This window comes from Salvelinus namaycush, chromosome 37, assembly GCF_016432855.1.
Source record: "Salvelinus namaycush isolate Seneca chromosome 37, SaNama_1.0, whole genome shotgun sequence".
NCBI classification, from domain to species: domain Eukaryota; kingdom Metazoa; phylum Chordata; class Actinopteri; order Salmoniformes; family Salmonidae; genus Salvelinus; species Salvelinus namaycush.
In genome coordinates, this window is record NC_052343.1 from 5436029 (window position 1) to 5455112 (window position 19084).

The window sequence follows — 19084 nt, forward strand, 5'->3', positions numbered from 1 at the left end:
GTAGCTAGACTCTTACCCGTATACATAGAGGAAGGCTTCACGGCAGACTTAAACCCATTTAAACTCTGTTTTGTTTGTACAGCTTGTTTGACCCACATTGTGTCAAGTCACTCCGGTTCACACTGACCATGTTCAGAAAGTAGTCCATCACAACTTGATCACACTGATCTTTGTCAATAGCGCTAACGTTATATCTTTCAAAACAGCCGCAGTAGCGAGGATTATCTACACATACTGAGCAGCTCATGTTATAGACAGAAGCATGCTACATGGCAGACCAATCCGAACTCATCTCTCGGCATGTCCAGCTCATCCATCATCTCAGCTTTTTCTGTGGCTAAACCAACTCGACTCGAAGTTTTAACAATTGTATTCCTATTTACAGATGGCATACAAATTTGTTAGGCATTTGTAAGGCATTTCTGCCCCAAAAATTATTTTGATAAAAAAAAAAAAATGGATTATGCGCAAATGCCTCTCCTGTGAAGTAGCTACATACGCCTAGCTTCCTGAAACGGGTCACATAATATTGCTTAAAGGTTAGAAGTTAGAATCCTAGGTCCAGTTTCCCGGACCCAGATTAAGCATTTCCATGGGCTAAAAATCATTTTCAATGAAGATTCTCCGTTGACCATATGCTTTTTAGTCCAGAAGTAGGATTGTTTAGTATGGGTGCGGGAAACCAGTCCTTAGTGCCTGAAGACAAGTGCAGTTGTATGTTTGTGGAGCAGAGGTCAGTCATCTGTAAGAGAAGTCTCATATTCAGGCCATCTGCCCACTCTTTAATCTGACCTAGGATCAGGTCAGTTGTGACCTGTTGTAAATTAGCCCCCCACCTCCCTTCCTTTGACTGACGACGGTGGTGTATGTGTCGCTCAACCCATGTGGACAGTCATTCATTGTTTGATTACGGTCCTGTTAGAATGAGAGAAAGTAGTCTGATTTATCCCCTTTTACTTTCATAATGAGAATTCAGCCGTAACAGTGGTAGAAGGGTTTTGGACTTGAAGTACTGTGAGTTCCAAGGTGGAATGCAGTACCAAGGGAGCCTCATAGGTAACCTGATGACAGTTTTTATCATAATAAATTGACATTATAAGACCTGTATCACCCCAGGCCACTGTTAAAACTGCCAAAGAGCCCAGATAACACACTTCATAGACCACAACACTCGGGAAGGTTCTCAAAGGCATGTGTACGCACACAAAGTGAAATAATTAAACTATGTTTTTCACACTTTATATTTCCCACCGAATATCAAATTAACTGATCAAACATTTGCTTTAATTCTCACATATAAATATTGCAATTGAACTTTATCCCAAGAATATTAAAATTATTTCTAACAAAGTGTAACATTTCATAATTTCACTTCTATATTGAATGGATAGGCCTATATACTGTATATATCAATTGATATAGAACAGAGTACAAGTCCATATACCTTTGGGAAATAAAAGGACCCAAATGAGATGGGCAGGGCTGTTGTGAAAGTGAAACTTTCACCCATCCATTAGAAAGCATTTTTTCTCTCCTTCGACTGTCGCACCATGAAAAGCGAGTGTGTTTGCATTCTTGCGCTCCGGAAGGTCGGTGAGCGCTTCTGTTGAAGTTATAGCGACGCAGGGGAGCCCTGAAGTTCCAACTGGAGCAAATTCGTTCTTTCATCTGGGAATAGTTTATTAACGGGAAAATCACCTGCCCGAGATGTTTTATGCAGAAAGAAGCAGATATTTGTACAGCAAAATGTGTTGTGTAGGTGAGTGGCAGAAATATAAATACTGACATGGGGAAGGGTTACGCAAACTAGGCGTTCCCCACGCTGGTTCTAGTCCTACAGTAGTAAATATGATCACATGTAATACAAATGTAGTTACTGGTAATAATTGAAGTGTATAATTGAAGTTTAATATATGGTATAGGGCCCTGTGTTTTTCGCAATCATTTTACATAGCAAGATTTGTTCCTGTATTTTAAACCTAATCCAGAAATGAGAATTACACCAACAATGTAAACAATTGTCTAAGGATGGTGCTGGAGGACCGTCATATAAAAAAGGGTTAAAAAACAGACATGTAACATGATAGAGCAAAACACAGGGCCCTACAACATGATAGTTAATATAGTATTATTTTCACTTGATAGTTTCCATTTCCAAGTGAAAATGTTGATACCTCAAGTGTGTTGTTGATTAGGCTCCTCTTTCTTTCAATGAATGACCATTTACATCTTGGGCAACTGACTGGATTCAGAATGTGTGGTATAATTCTCAAATAAATACATATTAGTAGCATGTGAGATTTGTGAATGGGGGAGAAAGCGTACGAGACTTGATTAGCTGTCTCTTTTTAGTGTTACAGTTAAACTCGTCCTGGATTCCAGTTATATAATGGCGGATGTTTTGCTGATTGCCTCCAGCTGTCTCATGTCCAACTCACTTCCATATGTGTTTAAAGTAGAACACTGAAGGAGCTCTTACTCCCCAGCTCTCACTCAAATCACACATGGCTACCATCATGGGCTTTGGCAAGCCTCTCCAATGGGGTGGGTCTTCTTGACTCAGAATCCCACACGAATATACACGTGAATTAGGCGACCAGCTATTTGTTCTCTATGCATGGGAACTGCCTACAGGTCAAACTGTTAACAGTTTAGTATTAGTCTATAGTAATTAATAACTACTCCAGTATATGGTAAGTGTTAAATAATAATGCACTTTTTATTCCTCTCTAACACAGTTCACAGGTTTTTATTGCACTCTGGGTGTGACATGGCAGCTGGGTAATATGCAGATTGAGTGACTGAGGGAGGGGAGGGGTTTAATTGGGTAGGGATAGTGCGCTGTGTATTACTCACCCTGACTGGATTAAGCAATGTCCCGACAGTTAGCATCAAGGGTGTCATTCAGCTATTATAACTATTACTGTTTTAGAGACACTGATGACGAGTAGTGTCTTAAGTAACACTTCCAGTTCCATGTCACTATCTACAACCCAGTTTTAGAGTATTCAGTGGGTATGGAGTCTAGCTGTGTATCCCCTTCCATAAATGCACTCTGAGAGGGTCTGAATAGCACCATCATTATATTTGCTTTTTCATACATTTATTTTTGTGTGATTTGAAATGTCTACTGTATGCAGGATTGGCAAGTTTTCATTACTCTGTTTTTTTTATTGTTCATTTTTCATAATAACTAGATCCAGGAGTTTTTCTTCTCACCGTGTAACTTGACTTTAACTGACTTATATGGAGCCCAGAGTTTATCCTGGTTAGGTCATGGCCACAGAAAAAAAGTATAGCAACTTAATAACAAGGCTAGGAAAAGTCACTCTGTCCTCATTGTGCTTTGTTTCCATCTAGTGTTCACTCCGTGAACTTTCTATTCTTATCTCCCTCCAGAGGAGAACCACTGTTTTCCTTTCTCTCTGAAGTTAGTCAATCATGGAAGACACAGCTCCCCGTCTAAAAATATAGCCGTGAGTAATATAAGTAAAATAACCCAGCCACAGGCGCAGGAAGCTACCGAATGTTTGGAGATGTTGCCACAGCAACCCCTCTCATGTTCCTCTTTTTCCACATTCAAATGTACCGTCGGTGAGATAATTCTCGATTCAGCCCTCCACTAATGTTCATCAAATACGGAAACCAGTAATAATGATTTTTGAAGGGATAGGGAATGAAGTGAGAGTGATGTTTTGACAGGTATTCTCAGTGGCAATATGTCATTTCCATTTTTGCATACTTTAAATAAAGCGTCTGTTGCCCTCAGTCGAAAAGTATTGTTTGTAATGAGTGCATCGGCTGGTGTAGTATGATACCATCTCCAATAGAGGGAGACTGGGTGTTGTATTGTACAGGTACCGTACCTACACCTTGATTAAACAGACTCACTTTTCTCTTTGTGTAAGTTTACTCAAGGAAAGTCCATGAGAGTGAGCGTTAATTCACAGATGTGGGGCTTTCCACCATGGCTCCAGGAGCGGTAGACTAATTAGCCATTTTTAACCTCAGCTGTCAGGGCTAATCCATTCCGTGTTGAGTCGGAGTTAAATTGGGCTTACAGCTTCATCTTTTGGTCTAATTCTGACTATGACGTCTCATCCTGCTACAGGGATTTAGATCTGTGAAGATAATGTCGGACAGCGAGTGAGTCATTCCATAGCTGCGGCAGCGACCCCCTCATGTCCTGTTATACAGACAGAAAAAGTGCAACAATTACGGGACAATATGTCTGTTGATCTTTATGACTATTTCAAAGGTACACTGTGCTGTAGTTCCTTTGATTTCTATTTCTTTGTGAGACACAGCTGACCCAAACTGGGTGTGCTCACACACACACACACAGTCAGGAACAAGGTGTATTCCACTTGTTCCTCTTGGTTTTATTTTATTAACATTCCGAATACACGCTCCCACTTGCATTGGGCTGGAGTGACAGGACAGTGGGAGGGAGAGAGTCAGTGAGCGCTAGGTATCCTGAGGGAGGCTGATGTCCCTCTAAGGGAGGGGTGAGGCTGTTCCCTTCTCTGGAATGAGGGGCGTTAACACCTACCCTCCTCTTCCTCCCCTCTTCTCACCGTTTCTCTCTCCATGAGCTCAAGACTTTCTAAATCGTGACGGCCGTATTTTCTGTTCTGTTCAATCTCTGTTTTCCTAATGTTCCCTGTGATTACAAGACCGATTGTCTCAGTCAACGATGCTTGACCTGATGATTTTTACAGATGAACTTGACATGAGCCATATACTGTACAAATGCTCATATGGAGAGCGTAATGGCTTTGACATTCCAACTTTGAAGGGCCGGGCAATAGCATTGCATTTATGTGACCGTTTACAGTTGCGAACGAGTTCAAACAGAAAGGGTGTGGCCGCAATAGTGTTGTGATTATCTTATGTTATCTTCTGTTAACTTCGGGTGGTTCTCCATTCCTCTCCCCTTAAACTCTGGGTTAGAATGTCTGCGGGGGACACTTTTCTATCGCTGCAGGAGTAGGCCTACCTCTCCGGAGGTTTTGCAATGGAGAACGGAAACAAACCTTTCTTATTGGATACGTTTTGAAGGTCACTCCACGTTTCAGTCCGTTTTGTGCCTCATGAACACCACCCTGGTTGATTATGACTGTGATGCTTATCTCTGCTGAGTTGAGATAGCGGAGGGAGTTGGAGTGAGCAGGGTTGAGTACCATGAGAAGCTATTTGAAATGGAACCTAGTTGTTTTCTATTTGAAATGGAAAACAACTACTGTACCACTGTTGATTTTGGATAAAAATCACAATTTCCGTCAACCCAATTTGGTAGATCTTTCAGAGACAAGGACGTAGTATTATGGGAACTGTTCAGAGGATTCACAGTGATATAGACGTGTTTGCTGTTTTCCTCTGGGACTTTCTGCAGATGCATAGGCTTGCGGGCATATTCTTTTCTACTTAGTATGGAGATGAATACACAACTGATAGTGTGGGATGCTGACTCGTTTTGACAGCGGACAAACGTCTGACAAAGTTTGGCTTTGTAGGGTCTCTAAGTTCTTTGAATATACACAAGCCTTGAAATGAAACATTGGGCATACACATTAGAAGGGTGGATCCAGGAGGTCTCCCCCTCTTCCCCCCCCCCACCAGAATGATCCATCCACATCATCCACATATAATCTAACGTAGTAGGCGTAAAATAAACGCATAAGCGGAGTTTCCACTTCTGGCTTGGTTGAAGTCGCTTTATCCCTGAAAACTGGATGCATCTAGTTGTTGGGAACTTCGCTAAGGGTGTCCACATATGAAGCCCAGTCAGTGTGGGAACACATGAGGAGAATCCCCAAGACACTCTACTTGAATCTGTCCCCGTTCTAGCAATAAGAGAACCTCAAGCATGTCATTTAGAGAGAGAGAGAAAGAAAATCTCTTCATGTTTTCAACAGTCTTTCTGTTTTTTAAAAGGCCAAGCGTTCCATCTGGTTTAGATGATGGCACATGAGGGAGCAGGGTTATAAGCATGTGTAGACCTTAATGATACATCCTTTCTTTGGAGCGTCTTTGGCGAAAAACAGTTTCACGAGTAAGATTTTCCATGGTATCTCTGACGTTGGCTGCTCTTTTCAGTTTGGGCCTTCCTGTGACATTCCACATTTCCCGTTGTTATGCCCCCCTGGGCTTGGTATTGTTATGTGTGAAGTACCTAACACCCTGGTTTTGGTACAGTGCCTTCGGGAAATATTCAGACCCCTTGACTTTTTCCACTTTTTGTTACGTTAACCTTATTCTAAAATGGATTAAATACAAAAAATCCTCAGCAATCTATACACAATAACCCATAATGTTAAAGCGAAAACAGGTTTTAAGAAATCTTTGCAATTTAGTAAAGATACAAAACATATCTTATTTACATACTGTAAGTATTCAGACCCTTTGCTATGAGACTCGAAATTGAGCTCAGGTGCATCCTGTTTCCATTGGTGATCCTTGAGATGTTTCTACAACTTGATTGGAGTCCACCTGTGGTAAATTACATTGATTGGGCATGATTTGAAAAGGTGCACAACTGTCTATATAAGGTCCCACAGTTGACAGTGCATGTCAGAGCAAAAACCAAGCCATGAGGTCGAAGGAATTGTCCGTAAAGCTCCGAGATAAGATTGTGTCGGGGCACAGATCTGTGGAAGGGTAAACATTTCTGCAGCATTGAAGGTCCCCAAGAAAACAGTGGTTTCCATCCTTCTTAAATGGAAGAAGTTTGGAAACACCAAAACTCTTCCCAGAGCTGGCCGCCCGGCTAAACTGAGCAATCGGGGGAGAAGGGCTTTGGTCAGGTAGGTGATCAAGAACCCTATGGTCACTCTGACAGAGCTCTAGAGTTCCTCTGTTGGGATGGGAGAACCTTCCAGAAGGACAGCCATCTCTGCAGCACTCCACCAATCAGCTCTTTATGGTAGAGTGGCCAGATGGAAGCCACTCCTCAGTAAAAGGCACATGACAGCCCGTTTGGAGTTTGCCAAAAGGCACCTAAAGACTCTCAGACCATGAGAAACAAGATTCTCTGGTCTGATGAAACCAAGATTGAACTCTTTGGCCTGAATGCCAAGCATCATGTCTGGAGGAAACCTGGCACTATCCCTACGGTGAAGCATGGTGGTGGCAGTATCATGCTGTGGGATGTTTTTCAGGGACTGGGAGACTAGTCAGGATCGAGGCAAAGATGAATGGAGCAAAGTACAGAGAGATCCTTGATGAAAATCTGCTCCAGAGTGCTCAGGACCTTGGACTGGGGCGAAGGTTCACCTTAAAACAGGACAACGACACTAAGCACACAGCCAAGACAATGCAAGAGTGGCTTCAGGACAAGTGTCTGAATGTCCTTGAATGGCCCAGCCAGAGCCCGAACTTGAACCCGATCTAACATTTCTGGAGAGACCTGAAAATAACTGTGCAGCAACGCTCCCCATCTAACCTGACAGAACTTGAGAGGATCTGCAGAGAAGAATGGGAGAAACTCCCCAAATACCCAAGAAGACTTGAGGCTGTAAACGCTGCCAAAGTGCTTCAACAAAGTACTGAGTAAAGGGTCTGAATGCTTTTGTAAATGTGATATTTAAGTTGTTTTTTTTTTTTTTTTTTATAAATTAGCAAACATTTCTAAAAACCTGTTTTTGCTTTGTCATTATGGGGTATTGTATGTAGATTGATGAGGGGGAAAAAACAGTTTAATAAATTTTAGAGTAAGGCTGTAACGTAACAAAATGTGGAAAAAGTCAAGGGGTCTGAATACGAATGCACTGAATGCACAGTTTTGTATTTCCCCCATGAATTGTTAGGGTTCAGAATGATGGAGGGGAAGCTGATCCTATATCTGTACCTAGGGGAAACTTCACACCGGAGCTGTTCGTATCGTTATGTCACACCGCTGAAGAGAAGTGCCTAACGTTGGTGTTCAAACCTGTGAGGGGAAAGGCCTTTGCCACCGCACGGCAGTGTTGACCTTCAGGTATAAAATTCTGTACGGTCCAGTATGTCAAGCTATACAATAAGCTACACCCAAGATGTACCTTTGCTCATACAACTTGTTTTTTATGTGATGTGGCAGATGACGTGTTTGTGATTTGTATGGCCAGACTTATCACGTATCAGCTTCTTGCAGGCTTACCAATCCTTTCTGTGCGGGGGTAAGGGTGTGTGTTTGTTTGGTGTGGTGGGTTAGGATATTTAGGTTAGGACTTTGGCCCAGTGCACCAGCCAGCAGAGAGGAGATCGCAGACACATTCCAACAGCTCATCACATGCCCTGCTCTCAGTCAGCAACCTATCAGCTGTATAAGCAGTAGTCCATATGATCAAATTCCTTTCACTTCACCTCTTTTCTAGCTTTCTTTCCACCCCATGCACATTGACATTTGATTCCATGAACTCACTCTGTTCCAGAAAACTCCCAACCTATTTTTAAGATATCAGTAGCGGTGAACGTGTTGTGGTCTCACCTATAACGGGTTTAACAGACGACTGTATTTTGGTTACATTAGATGTTGAGAGTCTATATACCAGCATTCCCCATATGTGTGTGCTGGCAGCCCTAGTTCACTATTTGAGAGACAGAGATACTAACAAATACCCACCAACAAACTTTATTCTGGAGCTGACAATTTCAGGTTTGATGATGAATACTACCTCCAAACGAATGGAACATCGATGGGCTCCACATTCGCTCCGAGCTATGCTAACCTTTATGTGTGTCTTTTTGAAGAACGTTTTGTTAATAATGAAAACGAAAATCAATTTTTGAGTAAAGTCCTGAAGTGGTATCGATATATTGACAAAACATGTTTGCATATGGGGAGTAACGGGAGAAGAGCTGTCAGACTTTATGGCATTACTCAATGACATTGACCCCAATCTCAAATTCACTATTGAATGTGACACTAAACGTGTTCATGACCTCGATATGTGGATTCAGAAATCAAATGGAACCCTGTTTACAACTCTGTAAAGAAAAGAAATGGACAGAAATACTCTATTACAGGGGGACAGATTCCACCCTGAGCCACTAAAAAGAGGACTTCCAAGAAGCCAGTATTTCAGACTGCGCCGTATATGCCACTCCACAGAGGACTATCTAGAAAAAGCAGCGGAGATGAGCAATAGGTTTCTAAGAACAAGCTATTCTCCACAATGTGTGGATGAAGCTCTTCATTTGGCATTGGGGAAAACACGAGACGAACTGCTACAAAAAAGACCCGCTAGAGCTAAAGAACACTCTGTAATGTTCACAACTACATATACTTTGAACTCGCGAAAAGTGGGAGGTGCGGTCAAGAAACACTGGCATGTTTTATTGTCAGACCCAGCTTTGCCTTCTGAATTTAAGAATCCACCACTTATTGTATATAGGAGAGGTCGCAATTGCCACGATTAATTGGTCCATGCCAACTGCCAGCCACAAAAGAAAATCAGCTAGGTTCTTTTACGCTCTCTTCCAAATGGTAGCTACAGTATAAATGCAGAGTGCAACAGTATGATGAAGTGAGTGAGTACAGGAAAACAGATCCAAATAAATGACATTATTATGTGCTTCACCACCCATTTTATCTACATTATTAAACACCTCTCGTTCTCTCAAACAGAGAATCAGTGAACATAAAAGTTAAATCAGGAGAAACGACAGGGATTAATTATCCAGTACATTTTAATGACCTAAAACATGACATGTCTACCTTTTTAGATTTTGTGGCATAGAGAAGGTTAAGATATCAGACAGGGGAGGTGATATAAATAATACTCTGAGTAAAATGGAATGTTTTGGGATTTTCACCCTCCAGACATTATTTCCTAAAGGTCTTAATGATGAAATGCCTATGTATGTTACGTTGTAAATGTGAACATAAATTATGCCCCTATTACAGATTACTCTGATGTTTTTCTTGCACCGTACCCAATGATTCATGAAAACTTGCTCGGTAGGTCGATGTCCTCATTGTGGTTTTAAAGACGTGTTTAATACGTTTTATGTACACACTTTATTCAAATATTTAAGAAATGCATATTGTTATATTTGGTGGCACTTATTTGTTTTATCCTTCGCCTCCAACGCCATTCAATGCATCGAACGGATGTGGGTGGGGCTAGGTCTACCTTTGGGCGCAATAATTTTTTAAACGCACAAAACCTTTTACAAAGGCCTGTGAGGCCGATACGTAAAGCTTATTTAAAGATCAGTGATACTATCAAGCACATAGAAATCAATGACATCATATATGAGTCCTTTATTTCACATGCTACACCATCCAAACTCCCCTGTGAGAGGTGATCATATGAATCCTCTGTGTTTTTATGTTTAGCCTCCAGCACTGTCGAATGTGCGATTATGAGTGTGTTGTTATTACTGTTCTCTTCCCTTCTGTGTCTTGGACTGTACAGTATTATGGTATTGGCTTGCCCTCCTTAATTCCTGTTCTTGCCTAGACGTGTGGAAGTACACAAAGCTATTATTTAAGGTGTGCCTCTCCACAACTTGCTAATTTTGTGAACTTAGTGTTTGAATAAAACAAACACACACATCCTGACAAATCAACTGCTTCGTGTTCAAACAAGAGGCCTTAATAACCTCACATTGGAAAGAAAAGTTTTTATTTTTATTTTTTTACATCCTTCCAAATGTGATGTCAGACAGAGTGTGGAAATGAGATGCATAGGGCTAGGATTTACCAGGGCCTGTTGGTCACACCCTGTGGCGTTGGTTTGGGTGTCAGCACCCTACAGTTCTCATAGGGGATTAGACCACAATGAAGGGACCTTAGTGAAGCCCCAAAATATACAGGACTAGGAACCCTGAAGGGTATACTACAAAGCAGATTCAAGGAGTGAGTTAAATATTGTCATAGAAGTCAAATAAAAATGTTTGAAAGGTCTTGAAAGGGGTATGGTTTACTCTAATTGATTCAATAATCAAAAATGCATATTTATGTCGAGCTTTTTTAATGAAGCCAGCTTACTTTGTTCATCAAAGTAAGCTGGCTAACTCCTTGATCCTACTTTGTAGTATACCCCCCTGCTCTTCCCTGGGTCTGTCTTCAGTGTATTTTGTGTCTTCCCGTGTTATTATGAGGGAATGAGACACCAAAACAAGTCCGCACTGATGTCCTCACTGATATAGTGTCCGATCAGTTATCTGAATGGTCGTCTCTGGGTTAGAGGCCGATAAAGGACTCATCATCATAATCGCTGGCGTAAGGATGCTAGCTGGTTGTAGAGGAGTTGTGCTGGAATGTTTCTGTAAAGTCTTCACAGGTGAGTGTAGAGTTTGAGGAAATCAGGTCTGTGAGCGTGCATGAGGGTTCATGCTGGTGTAGTTAAAGGGAAAACACACACGCACGCACACGCACGCACGCACGCACGCACGCACGCACGCACGCACGCACGCACGCACACACACACACACACACACACACACACACTGTCAGGCCTTCAGCATAGCAGAAGGAATAAGTACTCCTTCACTACTTGTCTAGTTCGAGAATCTACATGTCCGTAGATGAGAGTATAGCTGGTACTGTATAGTCTTGTTGAGGGTTGGGTCATGGCTGATCTCTCTGTGTGTGTGGGTGCCAAAGTAGCCCTTCCTTCAGCCTCCCCCTCTTCCTCATCACACCGAGTAACACCCACAGCTCTCTCAGGAATGCCATGAGTAGGCAATGATTCATATTGGTGTGTGTGTGTGTTAAAAAGTAATTAGAAATCGATGGAGACATTGAACAGTGTTCTAAAATAATATGAAATAATATATCAAACCGGAACACAATATTGCGTTATTTATTCCGGTGCCATTCTTCGTTATTGCTTATACAGCCATCGTAACGAAGTAGAATGATTCAGGCTGTGTACTGTGCACTCTTGTGTAAACGAAGGTAAGATGACGAGTAAAAGTGTATGCAGGTGGTGTATTTTATGACACAACGGGCCTGCTGGCCACCACACCTCGTCCGATCACTCACTCTCTCTCCCTGCCCCCCTTCCTGCTCACACCAGCCACACCAATATGACGGGGCAGAGGAAGGGGTGTGGCCGAGCCTTACCCACCACAATGTCCTCCAAACACACAGGCAGGTATCATAGTGTACAGATCAGCACAAGGACAGGCCCAGACACCGTACCCCACAGGCATAACTTATTGCGAAAGGAGGAGAGGAAGAAAAAACGTAACGGGAAGGAAAGAAAAGAAGAGCTCATACGGTGATAGAGCGAGAGAGGAACAAATCGTAGGCTAGATCGAAAGCGCAGACTGGATCTTAGCAACGCGACTGCATGAGTGAAAGGGGGACTGAGGAATTTTTAAGAGGAAAAAGAGCAGGAGATAGAAACGTTATAGCTACCGACAGAAACCGTGTGGTGACAAAGCGGTCACATAGAGCGCATTAGAGGGCACGTTTGATTCATTCATTCGGAGTAGAGTGGCATCATGAGCGGTCAGCAACAGCGATACAGGAACTTATCGACAGATAACAGTGGTGGCAGGGATGGAAGGGACAGGGTGCCCTCAGACGAAAGCTACTACCAGGGGATGCTCAAGTCTACGGACGGCAGGAAAGGTACCAGTACGACAGCATTCACCTAGGAGGCTATGTGTCATAGACGTTAACAGTACATGAAAAGTTTGGTTCTATAGGTACGAGTATGACAGTGTTCACTTAGACAGTGTGAGTCATAGACACCTAGACTTTCTGTGTCAAATAGGTTCATATGAAAAGTTTGCCTCTGATACTATGGTTCATGTTTGCACAAGGGAGAGGGTTAAAATGCTGGGTGTTTTTTTTTTGTTCCTGTGAAAGGAAAAGTTTTACTGCTGTTACAGGTTTGGACCATTTTCATATCCCTGCACAGACAAGTCTATTCAGAGGTTCAAGTCGGTGCCTGATTGGCTAGTCTGTGAAATAATGAGCCCCTTCATGATGCTAAGATACATACCAACTGTCCGTGTCAATTTAATTGAAAGAGGGCTTGAGGCTTCCACTGTGAGCCTTTTATTGTATTTTTTGTATTTATTATGGATCCCCATACTCTTCCTGGGGTCCAGCAAAATGAAGGCCGTTCATACAATTTTAGAAACATTACAATACATTCACCGATTTCACACCAGACTGTGTGCCCTCGGGCCCCTTTTAGTGCACTCTCAATTACAGTTTGAGCTTTCTCTAATCATCGTCTACGGGGTTTCCCCTTCTCTTAAGTGTCAATTCTGAGGATACGTTTAGATTTAAAAGGAAGTTTTTTTTCTGTAATGTTTTCTGTCTCTCCAGTGGTCCACATTGTGACCAGGAGTGGACACTCCCACTAATCTAACGCATCCCACCCTATTGGTCAGCGAACCCATTCACAAAATGTGGGGGAGAAATAGAGGGGATGAAATCTCAGCAGGCCTATACATTGTTGATAAAACTCCTATAGAATGGACCAAAAAACATTCCTTATTAACCCAGGACACGTCAACGGTTGACTATCCAGGCGAAAAATGAGAAAGGGGCATTCTGTTTCTGCATAGATCTGAAATATTTATGCACGGTACACAAACAGGCTCCCGTTTGTGTCCCGTAAATGTATATATTTTTTGTTTTCATTATTGTCCTGGATAGTCACCCATTGAAATGTCCTGGGGTAAAGATTTTTGGGGGGAATTTCAAGTCCCTCAGTCGAGCACCCGACTCCCTTTTCCGTTTAAGCTGGGCTGAAGCACATTTGGGTGGACCTTTTTCTTACTGAATGACATTTTCTTACTTGCTCATTCACTTCTGGTTATTTCATAGAACAGTAGAGTAATAGTCATATGCGAATTGGTTCATGGTCAATTATGTATCAAGTGCTGAGAGTGACTCACTCAGGAGGACCTATTAGATTGCCACTTTTTACGATGGGTTGAAACGATCCTTTGTCCTGCAGTGGATCAAGGAGATGGCTCAGAGTAAAGGAGGTAGGACCCTTTGCCCCTTTTACCTTTGTGATCACTGTGTTTGTCTTTGGCAGTATACAATGGAGTTTAAATAGTTTGTCTTAGCCTGAGTCATGACTGCGGCGGTGTGTGTGCTGGTTGCAAGCTGGACACTGCTGCTGGACTAACACAGGTATTTGGAATTTACATTAGTTGAATGACCACAGGTCTAGGTGCAGGGTTTGTCCAGGATTATGGGACCTTTGCAAAACGTCCTAAATTTGATTAGTATTTATGCCAGCAATCAACCAATCAGGATTGCCCTCGCATTGTCGCTTTATTGATGAACGACAGAGAATGACAGAGGTCAAAGTTGCGTCAGTCTCCAGGCGCACACACACCCTACGGTTGCCACGGCAACGTGTTTCCATAACACAATAGCAACCTGGCGCACCTTAAAATACTAAAACGTAGCCTGCGGGTCCAGTTTGTGGTCGCAGTGAATCAGCACTCCCTTCAACATTGTACTTTGGTTCGGCAGGGCGTTGCACTATGCAGAAATCGCTCTGCCATTTCCTGGTTGCTAAAACTCTTAATAGTTCGCCGAATTTCACTTTGTGACAAAATGAGCTAGTTTAGTGCAGAGAATCATTGTACCATCTAAACCGCTGTGAAACGTATTTACCATAACCATGAATATTGTTGTTTCAGCTGTTTGAAGCTGGTGTACGAAACCAAAAATAAAAGACTCAAAAGCAACACTTAAGAATGGGAAGCATAGAAATACAGTTTCTTAGACTTGCTTTCAGGTAGAATGATAGTTGTATAACTCGCAATTCTATGTGACTTGGTCGGGTCGGCCAAAAAGTTACATATTACCACTTTAAGGAAAAATTCCCCCCAAAAATGCAACTTCGTATTCATAATCTCCAGCACCACCCCAACATCAACATATGTGAAAATGGCCATTTAAAAAAAAAAAATTGTGAGGAAGATACGTGTTTCCAATGACATCATTGGTGTGCATTGTGATTTTTATCGTGTGATTAGGCATTGCCTACTAATTGTCTACTAATTTGTTGATGATGTCATTGGAAACATTTTATCTTCCTCTATCTTTTTTTTACTACAAAACATAGAAACACAGCAGGTTTCACATAATGTCGATTTTGGGGTGGTATTTTCCCTTTAGCTGTACGGTAGGCTTTGATGAAGAACCTTAAATGCAGTTTGTTAATTAACTATTATTCATATGGACACCCATGTCTTTTATCTGGATAATGAGTCTTCAGTCTAATAACTCTAGTGTTATCTTCAATGCGACGTATGACTTTATAAAGAGACCTATTGGAATTGCTATTGGATTGGCCATCAGTACTATCTCCCGTGATATAACAAATACTATATCTCAATGGGAATTCTTTGTTTATTTTATTTTTGTATCTGTTATTTAACCCCTCTTTCAGTGAAGTGGTCTGGCATGATGAATAACAGTTGGTGATATGCCTGTTGGTTGGGGAGGGTCTGTGTCTGCAGTTGGTATGTCTGTGTCTGCGCTCTGCAGTATGTTTTCCAGTACCCCAGGGTAGTGGGGTGTGTCCGGGTATTTGACTGAGGGTGTGTCAATTCCACTCAGTATGGTGAGGCTGAAACCGTATCTATCTGCTAGATGGGAGTATCTGCCCGTTAAGGCATCGTTGTCTTCCTCTCTGAGCGCGACCGTATCTTGTCAGGTTCAACGTGCACAGCAGTGTCCGTTACCTTGTCCCTAATACCCTGCGACATGTTTTAATCTAGACCGAGTTTTCTCAACTCCCGTTAAAAAAATACATCAATATTACTGTATGTACTCAGAGGGTGTATCAAATATATATATATTTTTTGAACCATGTCTGACGTTTGCTCTTTGTTGTGTCTTGCAGATGAACGGGATCGAGTACAGAAAAAGACCTTCACAAAATGGGTGAACAAACACTTGATGAAGGTATGGTCACACACTACCAGAGTAGTTTTTATGTACTCAATAACTAACTCACTCTCCCTGTCTTGCTTACTTTAATGCACTGATTACTGGTATCAATAGTTTATACACAAAGACAATCGCATGCACGCACACACACCGACTTATTTTTAACCCACATCAGTTTGATTTCAATAGATTTGTTTAAATGTTGTTTCTGAGGTTTACTGGAGTTTTCACAATGACTCGTACAACATTTTCAAAATCACTATTCCTGTGTTATTATCCTTTAAAAAATTTTTTTTAACCTTTATTTAACTAGGCAAGTCAGTTAAGATCAAATTCTTATTTACAATGATGGCCTAGGAACAGTTCTGGGGTAGAACAGTTCTGGGGCAGAATGACAGATTTTTACCTTGTCAGCTCGGGGATTCGATCTAGCAACCTTTCGGTTACTGGCCCAACGCTCTAACCACTAGGCTACCTGCCGCCCCTTCATCAAATATCAGTCAAATGTCATAAAACGAATGAAAATGCCTGAAGTGGTTACTTGCAGAAGTTGTCAAAGTAGGATTTATGGTGAGTTGGATCACAACTGGTCCAGAAGTGATTTGCACGAGTGGCAAATGGCAGATATTTCCTTAGTGAATCATACCTCATAATTGGCCAACCAACCACATGGAGGCTGAGCTGTGTGTTTTCTGACGGTTGCAATTTAGCCTCTCGCCAAAAAATGGATCTTTAGCTTCCGAAGTCATTTTGCCACTAATGACAGGAGTAGGCTAGAATCTTTGGCGGGAATCGTAGCGACACCGGCCAGATACTTTATTGCTGCGTTTTAGATGTGTAGTTCCGTTTCTCAAATTTAAAACGGGGACGAATCTTAACAAACACCAGGGCCCGCATTCATAAAGCGTCTCGGAGTAGGAGTGCTGGTCTAGGATCAGTTTTACCTTTGACATTATAATGAATGGTCATGGGGTGACCTGATCCCAGATCAGCACTTCTACTCTGGGACACTTTATGAACACAGGCTCAGATAGTCTTCCTCTGATACAGAAACTATGTTCTCACCTTTTTATGTTTACAATAATTATTTTGGTGTCGGGGATATCTGTGTTGGTATGTTAGTAGATGAGATGTGACCGTCTGATTTAACCTGCATTACTATGAGTGGAGCTGGGTTCCATTCTGGTCCAGCCATGCTGAACATGCAGGTGCTGTTAAAGGCATGATCCCGTGCTGGGTAGTATCCATGACAACACAATATTATGACAGCGAGTTTTGATCCCCCACCAGACAGATATCCACAGATTTCAAACCATCAAGTGGTTGTTTTTTTATCACCATCTCAACCTCAGACATCAATACAGTCAGACAGACCAACCCCTTTGGAAGGGCTTCATTGAAAGTGACATGTATTGGTCATACACACACACACACACACACACAGAAAGGTTGCTGGAAATCATGAGTGTTTGGTTTCTAGCTTGGTGTTTTGAGGGAAGGTTTACCCGATGACCAGTCTCTCTTTGACTGAGTGAGTTTGTCAATTGTGCTGTTGTCACCCTTCTCTTTTGACCTCCCTCACCACTGCCCCTTCCCTTAGGGCTACAAACCACGCGGTGCTAACATACTCTGTTCCTGATATAACACACAAGCGAGCAGACTTTTTCGTCAAGTGTTTTATGTGAGTCCCAGACATCTGGATATGTTTTGCTCTTTGCCTCTGAAGCGCCACATTCTCTTCTGGGCCCAAGGCCCGGTGGCTGCTAGCTGGGCCAACAGTAGCACATGTGCTACACAGACTGACTGCTGGTTCTGGGTGGCTGACTGCCTGCCTGCCTTTAGCTCTTTGCTAGGCAAGGTCCTTAAGTGCTCCTTACAGGTACTATCAGAGGAATCAATATGTGTCTCTTGTCTTCCCACTACCATTATGACAAATTGGTAGGCCTATATGACAAGATTTGCATCTCGTTTTAATGTTCGACGGACTGGGACGACTGTACATTTTTTCCTTTTTAAAAAGTTTAAATTAAGTAGGATATGTATTGACATGAAGTAGACAAATGTTTAATTAAGAGCTTTCTAAGACATAACTGTTTCATACCATAACAGAACCGTTTCATACCATACACAGTATGTGCTATGCAATGAATTGTTACAGAACTAGCCGAGTCATTAAAATGAAATTGCGACCCAAGCAAGGCTTGAAAAACATAATCGGAAACATCATGCAGGAGATTTTGAAATATAGCGTTTTGCGGTAGAACGAAAGTGTTAGTCTGCCCGTGTGATGGTAAACTGCGTTTCCAGTGGGCACGTCCCGGGTTGGGCCGTGAGGGGTTGTAAAGTGATTTGGAATAACTTCCACTCGAGCATAAATCTTGTTGTGTGTCAACAAGGGCGGGAAGACAGAATGGAGGGTTTCTCAACCATTATTTTGCAGTGTTATGTAGCTCACATCGTTCTGTAGATGTAATGCCCCATTCACTTTTAATGAAGTGTACAGACCAGACAGTATCACTATTTTCTTATTCAATGACGTGTGTGATTTTTTTTAAATATTTTTTTTATAGGCGTTCAACCTTTATAATAACACATGTAACCATAAGTTAACTGAAGGACGTATCACCTAAAGGGTGTTTTGTAACGGGAAAGCGACGTGGCGGATGAGGTTAACAAAGAGTTCAGGTTCTGTGTTGACTGGCCTTAATGGTTTTAACCTTGATGTACTCACAATGAGCCCATGTCTGCAGTGCACAATTTATACCCTGACACCACCTGATCACGTTGACTCAATCTGAGCTTCTTCAACGTGGGCTATTGTGTTTTGATGACAGACAGGGTTTAAACATATTCTACAGGATAGCAGAGAGAGACTGTTGTAGCTACCATAGAGGAACCAATGAGAGTGAAGCATTTCACACCAACTACAATTATGCTGTATTTGTATTTATTATGGCCAAGGCAGCAGCTACTCTTCCTGGGGTCTGGCAAAATTAAGGCAGTTATACAATTTTAAAAACATTACAATATATTAATTACAGAATTCACAACACTCTGTGTGCCCCCAGGCCCATACTCCACTACCACATATCTACAACGCAAAATCCATGTGTACGTGTGTGAATAGTGCGTATGTTATCATGTGTTTGTATGCATGTGTCTGCGCCTATGTTTGTGTTACTTCACAGTCCCCGCTGTTCCATAAGGTGTATT

At 42.0% G+C, this 19084-nt stretch overlaps 1 protein-coding gene across 1 annotated transcript in view; it reads left to right on the forward strand.

Annotated features, from left to right (window-relative positions):
* LOC120031579 (plectin-like) overlaps positions 1–19084 on the forward strand; it is a 227186-nt gene that overhangs the window by 115088 nt on the left and 93014 nt on the right. The window contains exon 2 of the mRNA XM_038977388.1: positions 15825–15886. Coding sequence (XP_038833316.1) covers positions 15825–15886 — 62 coding nt within the window. The remainder of the gene's footprint in view (positions 1–15824; positions 15887–19084) is intronic.